The sequence below is a fragment of the Mytilus galloprovincialis genome, chromosome 14 (genome assembly GCF_965363235.1).
Source record: "Mytilus galloprovincialis chromosome 14, xbMytGall1.hap1.1, whole genome shotgun sequence".
Lineage (NCBI taxonomy): Eukaryota > Metazoa > Mollusca > Bivalvia > Mytilida > Mytilidae > Mytilus > Mytilus galloprovincialis.
Window position 1 is genome coordinate 50,334,577 of NC_134851.1, and position 17,762 is coordinate 50,352,338.

The following is a 17,762-nucleotide window of genomic DNA, read 5'->3' on the forward strand; positions in this document are numbered from 1 at the left end:
GCATGTATACAATCATGTACATCATATATACAGACATGTTCAGCATGTATACAGAACTTATCTGTGAAATATCTAACCAGTCACAGAACGGGGGTGCCTTATAAAATCTCAAACATACAGCATGTATACATAATTCATTGGTGAAATATCTTATCGTAAACATCATTCATTAGGGAAACACCAAGTCACTCAACAGGACACATTCCAAAAAATTCAATGCACTCAAAAAGTCTAACTACATTAAATTTCAAAAAGTTAGACATATTGCATGTATTCATAAGTTATTGGCTAAATATTAACCAATCATGACACAGGGATACATTTTAAAACTTAACATATTCTCTTACTCTTCAGAAAACATCACACACACAGCATGTATTCTTAAATAAAACTGTTTTCGTTAACATATCTTTACAGTTCTTAAAACTCCTCAAAGAGTTAAATAAGTGATAATTCTTATCCAAATTGGAAACTAAATCCACCAGGAAAGCCTCCGCCACCGTGACTGTGACCACCACTGTTGCCACCAAAGGAAAAGCCATTTCCTCCTCCTCCAAAAAATTGCTGGAATATCATATTTGGATCTATATGATCTGAAATAATAATAATGTTTTTAATACACAACTAAGTACACAATTAAAACGATTTGGAATGATTGCCAATGAGACAAATATCAATCAATATTCAAATGAAGTGGTTTAAAACACATTTTCATGCTGAATCATAATAGACCATCAAAAATCTCTAGCACAAAAATATAATATCTACATTTTCTACAGAAGATGAAGCTAATTATAAATGTATTATACTAATTATACTTTTCTAGGCCCTACAATTGTTTAAGATCATTATGGTAAGAGGTTTGCTGGATTTGAATTTTTTACAAAGGTTCTTGATGACCTTTATCCAAATAATTGTCCTTGGGTATAAAGTTTTTTATTACTCAATACAACTGAAACAGAAACAGCTGAAAAATTGAATAACAACATAAAAGACCCTTATGGGCCTTGGGTATTATTCAACACAAATATAAGCAAAATGGCTTAAAACTGTAAAATACTGTAGATTTGTATAGTTCCACCATTTATACTTACCAAAGCCTCCACCACCCTCTAAATCATCAATATCAGCACCACTATCATAACGTTCTTTCTTTTTAGGGTCAGATAAAACACTATATGCTTCACCAATTTCTTTAAATATTTTTTCCTCATCTTTTTGTTTTTCAGGTGTATCATGACTGTGTCGATCTGCAATATCAAATCAATACATTTATAGTTGTGGACAGGAAAAGTTATGATAAGACCTCTTACTTGATCCTTAAAAAATAACATGAAAAAGTCTAATAATTCAAGTAATTATATCCATCAGATGTTATTCAATGACATCAGACTGTCAGAAATCAGTATTAATATTTCGCTTTAGAATATTTAACAAAACCTCTTGAAGTTGATGCAAAACTGCAAAAGCATCTTTAATAGCCTCATTATAAAATCTTGTCTATATCATTTAAATATGAAACCAAAGCTAAAAATTAAGGATATTCCATTAAAATGTATGTGGGAGGGTAGGAAGGGACTTTCAAAATATCCCTACAACCAATACAATGCAATAACCAATTATTTAGATAATTTTGCATAATGGTAATAGACACATACTGAAAAAAGACCCATGACCCACATTATATAATTAATCTTCCCTTCCTACCCTCCCACATACAGTCAATGGAAATAGCACATATAGGTATTCTATACATACCTGGATGATGAACTAAAGCTCGTTTTCTGTAACTTTTTTTAATTTCATCATCTGTCGCTGTTTTGTTTACACCTAACAACTTATAATAGTCTTTTCGTTTACTCTTTTTCAATTCTAATTTGGCCTCTTGTAATAATCTTTTATTTTCTGAAAAATAAGATACATAATGAAAATATAAGTTGTTTTTAAGAAAGGACAAAATTCAATATTATTTATCAATCAAGTGCTTTATCAGTGGGAAGAAAAATTAAATATTGCATTGGTTGTTGTTGATTTAACAGCTATTCTAGTCAAAGGAAGATAACTCCATTTTTTAAAGATAAAGATAACTTTATTTTAAGAACAGATATTAGATTCCTGCACCTTGCAAAAGTTATGTAATTTTCTTGACAAGTGAAACGTCATTTTGTGCCTTGAATATCTGAGCATATATTTCATCAAATATTTCAGGAAATGTTCATGGATAGTATGTATAGAATGTTATGGTCAATGCACTATATTTTGTGTACCAAAAAAGGTAGTGATCAGCCTTGGAACATTTATAGATATCAAGTCAGTACCATAAGGTTTTGATTGCATTTCATGCAACCTTCACCTAAAAAGCCTTGAGATATTACAAAATAATAATAAAAATTTAAAAGTATAATAACAGTTTTAAAGCAATATTGCACTGCTAGATACACTAGTCACACTTTTGGTTAAATTTGAAAGGGAACATAATTATACAAAAATACTTTTTATTCCATTTTAAGTCGCTTTCTAAAGAATTCATTTGAAACCTTCAAAGTTGATTATTGGTTAACTTTTAAAAAGCTCAACAGAGAGCTCTATCTACTTAAACAGATACCTGATTGATAATCAAACTTTTCTACACTATACATTTGCAGAAGCTTACAGCAAATATATTTTCAATCCTTCAGATTTAGTTCATTCAGGTTTTACTTAGAATACTTACCTCGAGTTCTGTCTAATTTATTTACTTTTTCATAATCACGAACTGCTTCTTCATATAATTCCATGTCCATATAACTGAAACAAATTCCAGACATATGTAAGATGAGGCTTTAAATCAGAGTAATTAATGTACATTTGGACTGGTAAAGTTATTTCAGATCAGATGAATATGTTTGTCTAAGACTGTACATCTGTTCTATAGATATAAGAAGATGAGGTATGAGTGCCAATGAGACAACTCTACATCCAAGTCACAATTTGTAATATAGCTTGCTGTTCGGTGTTGAAAGCCATACTTTGACCTATAATTTGTTTACATTGTGACTTAAATGGAAAATTGTCTCATTGGTGCTCAAACCACATCTTCTTTATTATTATAAAATTAAGGATTCATTTCAATATCTGTTTGAACCCGCAAAACCACCAAAGATATTCCAGCAAGTCGTTTGATCCACAGACTTTGATCTGAGGCGGGTGAAGTAGTTCACAACAACATGAGCGACATGCTGACTCAATATTTGACAATATAAAACTACAAACTTTATAACTAGAAAGTTGTAGGGAACATTGTCAGGACAAGGATAAAACTAGAGGCTCTAAAGAGCCTGTGTCGCTCACCTTGGTCTATGTGAATACTAAACAAAGGACGCAGATGGATTCATGACAAAATTGTGTTTTGGTGATGGTGATGTGTTTGTACATCTTAATTTACTGAACATTATAGCTGCTTACAATCATCTCTATTAATAATTTACTTGGCCCAGTAGTTTCAAAGGAGAAGATTTTTGTAAAAGATTACTAAGATTTACGAAAAAATGGTTAAAACATGACTATAAAGGGCAATAACTCCTAAAGGGGTCAACTGACAATTTTAGTCACCCCGTTGACCTATTTGTAGATCTTACTTTGCCAACATGTATTGTTTATCTCTATCTAATAATAATATTCAAGATAATAACCAAAAACAGCAGAATTTCCTTAAAATTAACAGTTCAGGGGCAGCTCCCAACAACAGGTTGTCCGATTCATCTGAAAATTTCAGGGCAGACAGATTTTGACCTGATAAATAATTTTACTTCATGAACCATTTGCTTTAAATGCTTTGGTTTTTGAGTTATAAGCCAAAAACTGAATTTTACCCCTATATTCTATTTTTAACCGTGGCGGCCCTCTTGGACACGGATAAATTCATGACATAATTGTGTTTTGGTGATGTGTTTGTAGATCTTACTTTACTGAACATTCTTGTTGCTACAAATATCTCTGTCTATAATGAACTTGGCCCAGTAATTACAGTGGAAAATATTTTCTACAAATTTACAAAAATTTATGACAAATGTTAAAAATTAGCTATAAAGGGCAATAACTCCTTAAGGGGTCAATTGACTATTTTGGTCATGTAAACTTATTTGTAGATCTTATTTTGCTGAACGTTATTGCTGTATACAGTTTATCTCTATCTATAATAATATTCAAGATAATGACAAAAAACGGCAAAATTTCCTTAAAATTACCAATTCAGGACAGTAACCTAACAACGGGTTGTCCGATCCATGTGAAAACATCAGGGCAGATAGATCTTGACCTGATAAACAATTAAACCCTGTCAGATTTTCTCTTAATGCTTCGGTTTTTGAGTTATAAGCCAAAAACTGCATTTTACCCCTATGTTCTATTATTAGCCGTAGCACTTTTTGGTTGATTGGCCAGGTCACGCCACACATTTTTTAAACAAATTACCCCAATGATGATTGTGGCAAAGCTTAGTTTAATTTGGCCCAGTAGTTTCAGAGAAGATTTTTGTAAAAGATTACTAAGATTTACCAAAAAATGGTTAAAAATTTACTATAAAGGGCAATAACTCCTTCAGGGGTCAACTGACCATTTTGGTCATGCTGACTTATTTGTAAATCTTACTTTGCTGATGAACATTATTGCTGTTTACCGTTTATCTCTATCTATAATAATATTCAAGATAATAACCAAAAACAGCAAAATTTCCTTAAAATTACCTATTCAGGGGCAGCAACCCAACAACAGGTTGTCCGATTCATCTGAAAATTTCAGGACAGGTAGATCTTGACCTGATAAACACTTTTACCGCATGTCAGATTTGCTCTAAATGCTTTGGTTTTTGAGTTATAATACAAAAACTGCATTTTACCCCTATGTTCTATTTTTAGCCATGGCGGCCATCTTGGTTGGTTGGCCGGGTCACGCCACACATTTTTTAAACTAGATATCCCAAAGATAATTGTGGCCAAGTTTGGATTAATTTGGCCCAGTAGTTTCAGAGGAGAAGATTTTTGTAAAAGATTACTAAGATTTATGAAAAATGGTTAAAAATTGACTATAAAGGTCAATAACTCCTAAAGGGGTCAACTGACCATTTTGGTCATGTTGACTTATTTGTAAATCTTACTTTGCTGAACATTATTGCTGTTTACAGTTTATCTCTATCTATAATAATATTCAAGATAATAGCCAAAAACAGCAAAAATTCCCTAAAATTACCTATTCAGGGGCAGCAATCCAATAACGGGTTGTCGGATTCATCTGAAAATTTGAGGGCAGATAGATCTTGACCTGATAAACAATTTTACCCCATGTCAGATTTGCTCTAAATGCTTTGGTTTTTGAGTTATAAGCCAAAAACTGCATTTTACCCCTATGTTCTATTTTTAGCCATGGCGGCCATCTTGGTTGGTTGGCCGGGTCACGCCACACATTTTTGAAACTAGATACCCCAATGATGATTGTGGCCAAGTTTGGTTTAATTTGGCCCAGTAGTTTCAGAGGAGAAGATTTTTGTAAAAGTTAACGACGACGGACGACGACGCCGGACGCCGGACGCCAAGTGATGGGAAAAGCTCACTTGGCCCTTCGGGCCAGGTGAGCTAAAAACACAGAATTTATTGGTAGCTTACAGAACTGATTATTTTATATATGTTCAAATTAATTTTACATATGCCCAATACTTAAGATTTATTTATTTTCGTTGGTACCAGTTTTCCTGTTTGAATTATTATACACTAGTCATTCTGGGGTTCCTAATTGCTTGCTGTTTGGGTGACCCAGTGCTTTTTATTGAAGGCGGTACTTTGACCTATAATTGTTAACTTTTTATACATTGTAACTTGGATTGAGTTGTCTCATTGGCACTCATACCACATCTTCTAATTTATAATCATAAAATATAGGATTCATTTCAATAACTGTGTAAAACCCGCAAAACCACCAAAGATATACAAGCAAGTCGTTTGATCCACAGACTTTGATCTAAGGCGGGTGAAGTAGTTCACAACAACATGAGCGACATGTTGACTCAATATTTGACAATCTTAAACCACAAACTTTATAACTAGAAAGTTGTAGGGAACATTGTCAGGGATAAAAAAAAAATTATATTGGTAGCTTATTGAACCTGCTGTTTACATTGTGACTTGGATGGAGAGTTGTTTCAGTGGCACTCATATCACATCTTCTTATATAATTAGATGACCTAAATGTATCTGACAATCTAAAACCACAAACTTTATAACTAGAAAGTTGTAGGGAACATTGTCAGGACAAGGAAAAAAAAAAACAAAGAATATAATGGTAGCTTATATAACTGGTTGTTTTATATATGTCTAAATTAATTTTACATATTCCCATACTTTGGATTCATTCAGTTGGTACCAGTATTTGTTGATTAAGGAAAACTTGCATGTATGTCGACATTTAATTTCGAGGTTTGCCCAAATCTGCATACAAACCTATTTATATAATTTGTTATTCGTTGAACATTTTATTTTGTGGTTCACCTGTACCCTTCAAATCCACGTAAATTGTTATCCAATGAATAATAATAAATCCACAGTAATACATACTCTAACATTATCCAGTAAATTGGTAAGAACAGCTGTTATCCCTGTAAAAGGCTGTTTCTTGTGCCCTGATATGTAAATACTTCCACCTGTTTTCTTTGTCACATGACCTCTGACAAACTGGTTCACTGTCTCATCTAACCATTACAAGTGATGAGCCTGTGGTTCAGTAGATGTCATTTGATCATGTGGTTCATAAATGTATCTTGTTTGTTTTTTTATTTTACATTAGACCACTGATTTTCCTGTTTGAATTGTTTTACACTATTCATTCTGGGGCCTATTATTACTTGCTGTTCTGTGTGACCCAGTGTTCTGTGTTGAAGGCTGTACATTGAGCTACATAGCTATAATTGTTTGCTTTTCATACCTTGTAACTTGGAGATAGAGAGTGGTCTCATACCACATCTTATTAATAATCATAAAATTAAGGATTCATTTCAATAACTGTTTGAACCCGCAAAACCACCAAAGATATACAAGCAAGTCGTTTGATCCACAGACTTTGATCTGAGGTGGGTGAAGTAGTTCACAACAACATGAGCGACATGCTGACTCAATATCTGACAATCTAAAACCACAAACTTTATAACTAGAAAGTTGTAGGGAACATTGTCAGGACAAGGATAAAAAACAACAGGTGATAAGAATAAAAAGGTAGCTTATAGAACCTGTTGTCTTATAGATTATGTTTTAAACTGTACAATTTTGACTTACCTTCTAGCTCTCCGTAAATATGCTTTAAGATAAGTATCGTCCAATTCTACAGCTTTTGTACAGTCATCTATACATTGCTGGGATTTACCAAGCTGTAAAATAATTTTGAAAGATAATTAAAACATTCACTTTTTTCTCTTCCGTATATTTTAATTAATTTGTTTAGATTTTTACCATGAATAATTTATAAAGAAGATATTTCATTATTTGATAGCTTTCATATATATCCCTTATCAATCATTAAACTGTAAGACAATCTGGATGATAAACATTTTCATTTAAGTATACCTAGCAGTAGACGATGCACTTTATTAGTGCCACACTAGTCAACACTTAGGATATTTCTATGATTTGCAAGTTTATATCGTCCTGACCCCTGTCTTACCTAAATCTAAATAAAGTATGCCAATGAAAGAATTATTTATTTATGGATTGTTCCAATGAATATCTACAGATTTTTTTCTCATGTAAATCCTTTCAATACTCCTTTCGTAAAGATTTAAGACATGGCACACACTGACTACTGCTTATTTTATCATAACAAATAAATTCTAAAATTAAACTTTTTGACAGTTCTGGGAAAAGGCATTTCAAAGTTAAGCCATTGAACTTTATGAACATAATTTGATGTACTCTCAAAATATTAAATTCATATCTGTTAAAATATCATTTTTTATTCAGCGTAACAAACTTTCTTAGCCAAACAGTGAAAAAAAGCCTCTTTAATACCAAAACAAGTAAAATATGATTTGAACTTTAACCTACCTTTGCACTACATGTGCCTCTGTTACAATATAATTTAGAATTTGTGAATTTGTTAAAGGGATCGATGGCAAGAGCTTCAGAATATAAATCATAAGCTGCCTGTAAATGTCCTGCTCGGAACTCCTTGTTTCCTTCTTCTTTCTTGGCATTAAGGGCTTTTGCTTTCTGAAAGAGAGCATACAATACATTATAATTAAATAAATGGTGATCTTTCTTGGCATTAAGGGCTTTTGCTTTCTGAAATAGAGAGATAAAATTGAGAATGGAAATGGGGAATGTGCCAAAGAGACAACAACCCGACCATAGAAAAAAACAACAGCAGAAGGTCACCAACAGGTCTTCAATGTAGCGAAAAATTCCCGCACCCGGAGGTGTCCTTCAGCTGGCCCCTAAACAAATATATACTAGTTCAGTGATAATGAAAGCCATACTAATTTCCAAATTGTACACAAGAAACTAAAATTAAAATAATACAAGACTAACAAAGGCCAGAGGCTCCTGACTTGGGACAGGCGCAAAAATGCAGCGGGGTTAAACATGTTTGTGAGATCTCAAGCATACAATACATTATAATTAAATAAATGATGAACCATTGGACACAGATGATGCACTCACTTGCATATAATGTTATAAAGGGACATTAAACTTTAAATTTTTAAAAAGACGCTGCACAAATTCAACTAGATCAGAGTTTTGTGGTAATAAGCATTGTGTATAAGTTTCACAACATAAGGTTCCATTTCCATTCTCAATTTTATTACAAGATAACAGATTTAAAAAGGGACATAACTCTAGATAGGTAAAAGTATCACTACCCAAAAATCTGTGTTTTGTGGTAATAAGCATTGTGTTTAAGTTTCATAACATTGAGGCAAACTAAAGTTAGAAAACAGAAACCAATTTTGAGATGTACAGAGATTCAGACGGACAAGAGTTGAACATAATACCCCTCCTTTACAGCAGAGGCATAAAATGCATAAACTAATAATAATATTTAGAGAGTCTTATAACAACAACACTTTAGGGACTGCTGCAGAAAGTTTATTGATCAACATATTTCGGTGCCTAGGGCACCGTCATCAGGATAAAAACAATACATAAAATCATGTTGAAGTAAAAAATCGGGTTGTTAAAATTTAAACGTCACAATGTTACAATGGTAAGTAACGTTATTAATAGCAACGTACTGAAAGTGAAAGTGAAGGTTCATTGGAAGTATGTAAATAAATTATAAAAAGAAATTAAAAATAAAATGTTTTTGTTGTGAAAATGTTTGTTAAAATTATTCTGCATTCTTATAATACAATAAGTTGTCATGCTGTGTATATACAGTATATACACAGCATGACAACTTATTGTATTATTCTTTCCACGATGCAAGAGGACAAACACATGTTGGCAGAATAATTTTAACAAACATTTTTTACTTCAACATGATTTTATGTATTGTTTTTATCCTGATGACGGTGCCCTAGGCACCGAATCATGTTGATCAATAAACTTTCTGCAGCAGTCCCTAAAGTGTTGTTGTTATAAGACTCTCTACATTTTATGTTTTTATCATAACGACCCTGCATACCTTCGGGTATCCACTTTATGGACTCTACCGTACTACAGACTCACCAGGCGTTGGTTCACTTTCGTTTGTAATTAATAATAATATTGCATCAGCAATTCATTCCCAACAATCCCAAACTGATATCCAATAACAGAGAAAATAAACATACCGGTAATCGTTTATTTTAACTGAGACTTAAAGAGCCATAAATAAGATGTTGTATTGCCAATCGGATTATTATAAAGGCCTTCAACAATGTACAACACCCTTCTTTCATATAATGCTTATATATTGTTGTAAAAGAATCTCATTTAACTACATCAAACCAATCATTTATTTAACCTTATATGGGCCACCTACTATCAAATCTAGGCATAAACAAATATTTGTTCATGGTGCTACAGTTTTAAACACTATGAAGGAATATATATTTCTTTTTCTTATGACAGGTTCTTAATTCATATACATACCTTGTAAATTTCTTTTGCTTTACTGTGATCAGGTGCTAGTCGTAAAACTTTTTGAAAATGTTGATATGCTTTGTCTACATTGTCATTATAATATAAACACATTCCTCGTACATAAATAGCATCTGCATTTAAACTGTCTCTTTGTAACATATCACTGAAAGTTAAAAAAAAAAATTAAAACTAAGGTTTATTCAAGCAGAAATGAGTTAAAAGACTTCTCAAAAAAAGAAGACATTAGCAAAAACTTATATTTTTTGTGTTGACATCTTTAATGACCAGGAAAAAGCATTCTTTGATTATTGAGAGAAATTGTAAAAATATTTTTACCAGAAAAAGGACTAGCAACACATGTATCTTTAACAGCATTCTGTGTTAGGCTCTGAAAGACACTATCTTCCATTTTAAGGCCTAAAGTGGAGTTAGTTTTTTTTTTACACAGCTTACAGAAAAGAATAGGTTTTTCCTTTATTTTGCACCTGATATAGCAATCAAGGGAAATTCAATTTGACAAAACTGCTGGTTTTTGTTTATACACATCTGTTTTTGTTGATACATACAATTGTATATATTGCTTTAAATTTATCTTGTTTATGTACTGTCTACAGGATTTCTAAGTATCTACTGTCATAAGTTATTTAAAAGTTGCCTAGGAGTCATTTTCAGAAATGTCTGATGGGACAGCACTTCTAGTATTTGTCTCAATCTAATCAAATCAGTGATATTGTTCGTCTTAAATTAGAGAAAATTCCCAATTACTAAAAAAAATGGTTTAAAATTCCTCCCAAAAAGTTTTCCATTTTCCCCAAACAGTGATGGCATTGGTAGTAATTTTTGTAAATATCGTATTCATGTTATTATTTTGATATTAGAAAGCACTTTTGAGATCCAGTTTTCTGATCAGAATCATCATGGTGTTTGTAACACATGTAGTTTTCAGTGCATTAAGTACCATCATTGCTTCTGTTTCTTTCCCCTCTCCGAAAAGTACCTTTCAGGTTGAAAATGTCTGACAACGAAAATATACATGAAAAACAGTGCAAAAAAGACAGCAAAGGTCAGCAAAAAATTGCAGATGTGTTTAGAATAAAATATACAAATTTCCCAATTTCAATAAAAAATATGCATTTTCCCCCCAAAAAAAATGGTAGAGGTAGTTTTGAAAAAAGACAACAATATCACTGCAGATCACTGTATCCAATTTACTTGATTGAATGTGAACATGATCATTTGTATCTAATTTTGATTTTTTGTTTTGTTCCGGTGAAAACTCATTTATCTGAATCTTGACCATGTCAATAAATATATCTAGACTTATTTTTACTACTTAAAGAAATGAGGCCTGGTGAATATAACCTACACATACTTAGCTAATTCCTGTGCTTCCTGGTATCTACCTAACAAAGTTAATGCTTCTGCTTTCTTGATTTTAAATCTGTGACATGCTGGACATCTTTCTATACATCGGTCCATACAAAACACAGCCTATAAAATAAATATTAAATAACACTTTATATAACAAGAATGTGTCCTCAGTACACGAATGCCCCACTCGCACTATCATTTTCCATGTTCAGTGGACCGTGAAATTTGGGTAAAAACTCTAATTTGGCATTAAAATTAGAAAGATCATATCATAGGGAACATGTGTACTAAGTTTGAAGTCGATTGGAATTCAACTTCATCAAAAACTACCTTGACCAAAAACTTTAACCTGAAGCGGGACAGACGGACGGACGAACGAACGGACGAACGAACGGACGCACAGACCAGAAAACATAAAGGTGGGGCATAAAAATCAAAATGGTCATAATACTGTGTAAATAGACTGAACTATTCAGATGTTCACCGCTACCTGTACTGTTGCTCTCAAAGCTAAGTTTAAAGATTAAGTAAAATCTATTGCAATTTTATCTCCTTACTACGGAACTGTAGTCTACAGTACTTTAAAACCATTTAGTGGATCTTGTTGTGTTCTACAAAATATTCAGAAAACATTGCAATGTTTTCTATTTACTGCAAAATGTGTGATACAATTGTTACTCCAATAATTAGAACTTGTATGTTGTATAGTGCCTCTATAGGATGTACATAATACTCTTTAATGCTAATAGTTTAAAACAGGGTTCTCATTATTAAAGGTGTGTCCATGAGTCCTGGACTCATGAAAATCTGTTGGAACTCGTCTTTTTAACGGGTGAATCGGAAAATGCATCAAGATTGTATCAACTGAGCACAAATCATTTGATAACAAAACTTTCAAAATAAACTTAATTTGAAGTATTTTCCTTGCTCCATTTTGTCATAGGAAGAGAAATAATGAAAACTTGCCATGAACAAAAATTATGAGTCTTTCAAAAATCCTTAGTAAGAACCCCCAGTTATACTACTGATGATTTGACAAAACTTACCCTTCTAAAATCTCCTTTTGTAAAATCTGTTTCTGCCATATTTTCATATTCTCTTACTGCACTCGCTGATTTTAACTACAAAGTGTAAAAAGATATTCAGTCAGGGATAAAATTAATGCTATTAGAGACAAATGTTTTTTTTAGATGAATGGACTAAATTTTGTCAATGTTGATATATAAGAGTTCAATTTGAATAAAAAGAGATGTGGAGACAAACAGTGGAGTAACCCTCAATGATACAGCAACCCAAAGACTCAAATAGCCCAAAGATATCAAGTATGATCAAGAGGTATTCAACAGCAAACAAGTGTATTTAAAAATTTCCTGCTATTTCAAAAGACAAGTGTTTCCCATAATTCTCGTCACTGAACTGCAAAATAATTTGCAGCTGATTCAATAAATGCAGATTCATTTTTATTTATGGATTGATTTCATGCCTATAGCCTAACCATGAATTTAAATGTTCAACAAAATTTACTATAGGCTTTAACAAATCCACAAAATTATCAGTTTTCCTTGATCCATCAATGTTGGTATCCGCAAATAGTAACTAATGCAGAGATTCTGATGTGATTACTGGATGATGTGCAGTAAAGTCACAAACTTACATCTTCCTGTGCAGTTTTATTCCCTGTTTCTAAATCTAAAACTTTTTTGTAACATCTTTCTGCAGCCATGGTATCTCCCAGAGCTAGATGACATTTTCCTTCCCTCATATATCCCTGTAAAAAGAAAACAGATATACATTTACATATAACTTTGAAATGACTGGTGACACTTTACTAAGGATTTATTATTAGTTGTCAATGTTTATGGCGTATTTAGTAGAATTTCTTAGACCTAGGAACTTTGTAAACTATGTAAGTCTGATAGAAGTTCCTATCTGAATACTTCACTGCTAAAACAGAAATAAAACTTTTACTAACATTACTAATTATGCTTCAAACATTTGCCATTGGATCAGTAAAAGTTTACCCTAGTGAGTGTTGCTTAATCTGATGGTCCTTATGTTTCGATACTCACAAATAAATAAATTTGGTGTATTTATTGTCTTCTGATTGGTTAAAAGTATTAGTTTTATCTTCAATGTTTTCAATTTGTATGGCGACACGCCCACTCGACGTTGTGTATTCATACGCCAACATGTGTATACGTTGTTATTGTTAATATAAATAGTATAAAAAGTTCTGTGAGCCTTATTTTAGATAGAAATTTATTTATAATGAATGGCAATTATTTATTTTTAATTTATTGACCCATAAAATTAATTTTTGACTCTTCACATTTTACATAATCCGCTTCGCGTATTATTCAATGTGAAGAGTCAAAAATTAATTGTATGGTTCAATAAATTCAAAATAGATAATAGCCATTCATTAAATGTTATGTGTTCTTAGCTTCTTAAACTTTAGTCTTAAGCATTGGCAATCATATTACATCTCTTTATTGTCATACTGTATGGTTAGAGTTGCTCTAGAATCACATGCTGTACATACTAAATAGAGCTTCAAAGAATGTATTTAAGGAACTTTATGGTATATTCAGTACGAGTTTAGATTGCCTACTAGTAACTACTAACTAGACAGACTATTATGTATGAGTTTTTACCTTAACAAATGCATCATCTAATTTGACAGACTGTCGTGCATCTTCTAATGCATCTTTGTATTTACTTAACATCATATATACAGCTGCTCTGTTTCCATAGTATGCTGCAAACTTTGGACATAAATCTGAAAATCATTAATCAGCGAATTAAATGTAACTGTGATGAATGCATGTTAGTCACCCTACATGTAGTGTGAAAGTAATATTTAGAGCTGAATTAATACACCTTCTAATATGTACCAATTCATTGTACCACAAGACAGAGAATAGGAATATATGAAATGCATAACTTAAAACTTATAACTGAACAATCATGGCAGGTTTATAGTCTACACAGTATGGATCTTCCTCTTTCTTGAAAGCCATATGGTTGCCTTTTATTGAATACATCCACTTCATTCGAACTTTGGTGGACAGTTGTCTCATTGGCAATCATAAAGTCGTAAAGAATGTGTAAAAAAATCTAAAATTTTGTGAACAAAATCTCAGACAATCTACTTTTCTCAAAAAGTAAAAGTGCTCAAAAAGTAAAAGTGCACAGTAATATTAATACATACTTATTGCATCTGAGTAACATGACAAGGCTTGTTGGTATAATTTCTGTTTGTAGTATGTATTCCCTTCTTCCTTCTTGTTTTCTGCCAGAATCTCTGGATCAGGCTCTGGTATTTCTGGTTCAGAACTGAAAATAATATTTGATATTTGTCATACTCAAGTTACATGCATCTTGCAGTCTGTCAAAATCTATCAGATGGCACTGAAAATTAACCAAGAGGGACAGATTTCAAAGTAGCAAGATGGTCAAACATCTTCTATAATATGTAACACTCCCCAAAAGTGTCTGATTCCCCCAAACATGTCTGTTCCCCCCCAAACGTGTCTGTACTATTCACTATTGTCCAAACCTGTCTGATTTCATAACCCCCAAGGGTGTCCGTTAATAGTTATTTGCCAAAACATGTCCACTATTTAACGCCAGAACATCTCATGTCTTTTAGCGCTAATACATGAAAATTGTCATTTAATAGCATGTGTTTGTTTAATGCCGGTTGCAAATTTAATATGTAACATGTGGATAAAATTTTGACAGAAATTGCTTATTGTCCAGTTGCAAGTATTTCATGCTCATTTAGAGCGAACAAACCAAAAGTTCTAGTGCAGTTGAATTAATCGTTTACTACGTAAATTATCTGTTACTAATAAACTCTGATGATGCACAGTGTTCTAGCCAGGATTTGAAATGGGCAGGGTGCTAGTCAGAAAAAGGGCAATTTTACGGGTGAATGTCATTGAAAAAAGGGCAATTTTACACGTAAATTTATATCATTGAAAAAAGGGGAATTATTTAAGCCTCATAATTAATTAGCACATACTTTTTATTATGCATTATTGAAACATCAAGTTTCAGTTAAAATGGAGTTGTGTAATTTAATTCTTTTGGCACAATTTTCTTTTTAGTCGACATTATTAACGTACGGTCATGATGTTCAGACCCTCTTTCAGCCATATAATGTATAGTATGTTGTCTTGTTGGTTTTTTTTATCTTGTCTTGTCGTTGCTGTCACTACAGCAGTCTGACCATTACAAATTGCAAAATGTAAATGATTTTCTTATTTGGAATTCTTCATTGCACTTGATAGATCAATTAATGGAAGTAAAGATGCAAAATATAATTTTCAAAATATTTATTTTTGAAGTGTATTCAACTGAAAATAATTTAAATTAATATTCTAATATGCATTTGCATTCAATTTGTTTAATATTTAATCTTTTTACAAAAAGAAACATAAATTTAAGTAATATATTGTGAACAGGTGATAAAAGACAGGCAAATGTGGCGAGTACTGGTTGAGGCCTTATGTGCTGACAGGCACGAAGAGGATGAGTGAGTGAGTGAGGTGATAAATAAATAAATAAATCAAATTGTTTGTCAAACTTTTTTGAAATACACCAATTATTTATGACCAAAAGCTAAGGTAATTGGTGTTAATTAACAATGTGTTTGACACCAAAGCCATCAGGTAAAGCCATACACTTACAGTACGGGTAGGGACTTATTTTTATGGATGTCTTAATCCGTCTAGTCGGATATGAATAATCCGACATTTTTATGGTAGGTAGTATGGTCATTAATCAACAGATCCAGGTGTGAATGGTCCTTTCATCTTAATCCCTGTTGCTAGAATTACGGTTCACTGATTTCAGAATCAGGTTACCTGTAATTTTAACCTCTCAGTCACTTTATTGATTATATTAGTTCTACATCGTATTTGACATAAAATATTTTTACAGGTGAAGTACTGGAGAAAACTTTGTTTTAATAAAAATAGCCTATTTTTGTTAATTATGGTTTTTATATGTCAACTGCTATTTATTTTCTTTGTTCCTCAAAATCATTTTTATTTTATGTTCCTTTTCGTTTGTTTTTTTTTTTGTATCTTTTTCTTATTTGTGTGTAAATTTTTTAAACATATATATTTTTACATGTATTCTATTTCTCGAAGCTTACGGTTATTTTTGTTTTACTGATTTATTTTCCACGTAAATCCATTGATTAGCAGAAAGCTGTCTCAAGTGCTGCTGCATACGTTTTAGTTTGACGCGGTCACATGCAAAATATTTCTATAATTTGTATTTAATATTCAGTCTGTGTTGGGTCAGTTCCGAGATAAAAATAATTACAGTGAGCAATACTTGTATATCATTAGTAGCTTGATGATTCTTTGTAGTTTTTACTTTTTACTGTAAACAAATATTGTCCGAAAGTTGGAGATGTATAACTAAAATAGAACGCAAATAATAACACTAGAAGAAAATATTGATTCTTCCCGGGCATAAGTTTATTTTAAGATTTCCGTGTTTGTTCATTATGCTAAATTAATATAATTGATCTGCATTTGGGGGTAGGGGGTAAAAGGGGTCCGGATCTCGAAATCCTGGGCTTAAAAACACGAAGTCCCAAGGTCCCGAATTTAAATAAATTTAAATCCCGACATCGCGAAAAAAGAATTCCCAGATCCCGAAAGGGTTAATCCCAAAATCCCGCACTTAATTGCATAATATTAATTTACGCACAATCCATGTAAAACAGGAAACTTGTATGTTATATTTTTTATAGCAATCTAAAAGAAAAAATTGCCGTGAAAAGACAATTCAATGATACACATATCAGTGATCAACAGCGTGTGCACGTGATTGAACTTTAACTCGACTCCACTCACAATAATATTGAATGCTAATAAAAGATATTAAAGATCGATTTTGTCCACTGCACGAGATTTTTATATGGCGGGAAATGTCGTAACAGTAAACACAGGTGACCTTACTGAATGACCGTGGGAAAATCCATTCATGATTAAATTTGATGTGGAATGATTGACAGTATTGTGCTTTAGTTTTGAGGCTCTTGATCGATTTACCAGAATAGAAATTTAATCGATTTACATACATGTATAATCAAAACAAGATTTAGTCTTCTTTAACTATTTTTTGTTTTATTTTTATCAGTCATTTCCCAGATTCCCATTTAAATAATCTATTTGGAGACCTCCTTTAAACTTCGGAAATAATACAACATCGATTTAAAAAATCATACTGACTGCGTGAGCTTTAGAATGACTAGAAGTACGACGAAAAAGTAAAGACAGCTGATCA

General features: G+C 32.2%; 1 protein-coding gene across 1 annotated transcript in view; it reads right to left on the reverse strand.

Annotated features, from left to right (window-relative positions):
• LOC143059845 (dnaJ homolog subfamily C member 7-like) overlaps nt 1-17,762 on the reverse strand; it is a 20,713-nt gene continuing 2,951 nt past the window's right edge. The window contains exons 2-13 of the mRNA XM_076233411.1: nt 14,665-14,789; nt 14,108-14,232; nt 13,108-13,221; nt 12,500-12,574; nt 11,455-11,573; nt 10,092-10,245; nt 8,064-8,228; nt 7,299-7,390; nt 2,714-2,787; nt 1,759-1,905; nt 1,095-1,250; nt 1-593 (exon numbers count right to left, since the gene is read on the reverse strand). Coding sequence (XP_076089526.1) covers nt 457-593; nt 1,095-1,250; nt 1,759-1,905; nt 2,714-2,787; nt 7,299-7,390; nt 8,064-8,228; nt 10,092-10,245; nt 11,455-11,573; nt 12,500-12,574; nt 13,108-13,221; nt 14,108-14,232; nt 14,665-14,789 — 1,483 coding nt within the window. The 3' untranslated portion in view covers nt 1-456. The remainder of the gene's footprint in view (nt 594-1,094; nt 1,251-1,758; nt 1,906-2,713; nt 2,788-7,298; nt 7,391-8,063; nt 8,229-10,091; nt 10,246-11,454; nt 11,574-12,499; nt 12,575-13,107; nt 13,222-14,107; nt 14,233-14,664; nt 14,790-17,762) is intronic.